Below are 2,401 nucleotides of genomic sequence, written 5' to 3'. Positions count from 1 at the left end.
CTGGGATCATGACCTGAGCCGATGGCAGACACTTAACCATCTGAGCCACCCAGGTGCCCCTATTATCCCCATTTTATTTTATTTTTATTTTTTTCCCCATTTTTTTCTTCACTTATTTCTCAAAAAAATATTATCTTAGTCTTTTTAATCTTACATTTTTAATTGACTAAATCTTTAAAGAACTCAGTGAATTTGTCTTTTAAGTTCCAGATATACTGACATGACTATTTTGCTAGGACTACATTTTAAATATCCGCTTGTACTTTGTATATCTAAGAGTTATATCTTAATTTTCACCATCACATATGAATGAAGGCCTTATATCTTATTTTCTTTATCTAGCATTATGTCATACTCTTAAATTTGAGATAGTCTGTCTTGAGGGTAGTAATGGAAAAGATAAAAGAATGTTGTCTATGTCTTGATTGTTTAGAAAGTATTTCCATAGTCAGTGATGGTTCAATAGGTAAACTAAGGCCTATAAACCTGAACTCCTTTATGGGTAATACTGTTCAGCAAGAACATAGTACATGATTGGCCAAATGTGGATTTGTTTAAATAAACTCAATTTAAAAGGTCTGAAGCTCTCCTCTTTTCTTTGTTATTATTTAGGCAGTATGTTATATTAATGATAGAAGTGTATTTTCAACTGCTTTTAAAGAAATTAGGTAGCGACTAATGAATTTACTGTCCTACTCAAAACCGTCTACGCCTAAGGTAAGAACCTTTGCCAGTAGGTTTAAGTTGAGAATCTTTGTCAAGGGAGAGATGTTGCTCTGAATCATGAATGGTATTACGAAGAACTGAGATCTCCTTGTTTTTTTCTTCTTGAAGATGTTGAAGCTTCCTTCTGTAGATGCTCTGTGGCAAAACAGTAGAGTCTGGGTATGAGTTTGACTTAGTTTGAAGTCTTGCTGGGTTGGCATCAAACTCTAACTGTAATTTGATAATTTCACTTTGTTTCTCCTTTTCTTGAGTTCTTAACTTTGCATTTAACTCTGAAATTTCTACCTCCTTTTTCTCTATCAGGTCTTTATGCTTTTCTTCATTTGACTCAATTTTTTCCCGCATATCCTGACGAAGTTTCCTTATTTCTATCTTATGTCCCTCCTCTTTGATTTTCATTTCACTCATAAGTTTGGCAATAGTATTCTTATATTCCTGTTCATGAGATTTTAAATTTTCTTTCATAAGATCAACATTTCTTTTTAGTTGTTCATTTTCACTTTTCAAATCATGTTGAGATTTAATGGTCTGTTGTAGTCCTTTTATCATATTATGAAGAGCAGCACATTCTTCTTTAATCGAGATCTCCTTTGTTTGCATTACTTTTAGAACAAATAGTTTTTTCCAACTGTATATCCAGTATATTATTCTTTCCACTGTTTTCTATCATCTTCTCTGCTCACAGGTCCCTGCAGTTTCCCACACCTCCTCCTCCTCCCGGTGCAGGTCTGCCCCACAGGGCTGTCTCCTCCCTGTATTCTCCCCATTTTAAAGATGCAGAAAAGTTGAGTAGCTTGCCTGAAGTCAGACAGCTGGGGGGACAGAGCTGGGAATCAGGCCTAGAATCCTGACTCTGCTCAAAGCCATGTGGCTAAGTGTTCTCAATCCCTCACTGAGCTGACTTAGTTATTTCTATGGATGTGATCATTAATGCACTTTTGATCAGATTGTTTCAACAGTTACACATTTAAATATTTTGCGCTTTCATCCATTTATATTTCAGGTGAGCCTGTGGCTACCGAAGTGTCATCTGTGCTTAGTTTGCTAGAGAAAGACAAGCAGGCCTGTCACCTTTGAAGAGAAACACCCCTGAAATTTGCATCTCTGTTCTCTTTTAAGCAGACATGGACATGGGCAGCAGCACATGGGAAAGTCCACTCCCCTTTCTTTCTTTTCGTTCTTTTTCTTCTTTCAGGCCTGTGGCTTCAGGGGACCCCGAGCACAGAAGACCAGCTGGCCGTTTGGGGTGCCTCGAGCTGGTGTCCTTCCCAGCACAGGTGCTGATGTCCTTAGCCAGTATCAGCCGAAGGCTGCCAAGTCACTCAGCTCTCAGAAGACAGAGAAGGGAGGAGGCAACAAGAATGCATGACAGGAATTTGGGGATTCAGTAGCATAAAGCTGAGAGAAAAGGGGTGGCACCTTCCAGACGGTTTCCCCCCTTTCTTCCTCAGTCTGTACATTCGGCAGAGAAGTGGCACGTGCTTCATGACAAGAGTAAAGGCCGCTGCCCCTCGCATTGACCTTGGCCTCCTTAGGCTTCGTTCTACAGTGTAGCTCTGCCACCGAGTGGGGAAAGGGCTCAGTCAGGCTCAAACCATTCCCTGTCAGTACTTGTTCACCGGGCCTGCATCCGGAGGGTTAAGAAATTAGAAATAAAATTATTCTGAACAGGATC

At 39.7% G+C, this 2,401-nt stretch overlaps 1 protein-coding gene across 1 annotated transcript; it reads right to left on the bottom strand.

Annotated features, from left to right (window-relative positions):
• Positions 1 to 553: 553 nt before the first annotated feature.
• On the bottom strand, positions 554 to 1,396 carry LOC116882305 (coiled-coil domain-containing protein 152-like). Its single transcript, XM_032882610.1, is given in 2 exon segments — positions 554 to 1,342; positions 1,344 to 1,396. Coding segments are annotated over 2 exon segments (699 nt in total). The 3' UTR covers positions 554 to 696.
• Positions 1,397 to 2,401: the final 1,005 nt, after the last annotated feature.

The sequence above is a fragment of the Lontra canadensis genome, unplaced genomic scaffold, assembly GCF_010015895.1.
Source record: "Lontra canadensis isolate GAN:19392208 unplaced genomic scaffold, GSC_riverotter_1.0 scaffold83, whole genome shotgun sequence".
NCBI classification, from domain to species: domain Eukaryota; kingdom Metazoa; phylum Chordata; class Mammalia; order Carnivora; family Mustelidae; genus Lontra; species Lontra canadensis.
Note: the sequence above shows the minus strand (reverse complement) of the source record. Positions and strands in the feature narration are given on the sequence as shown.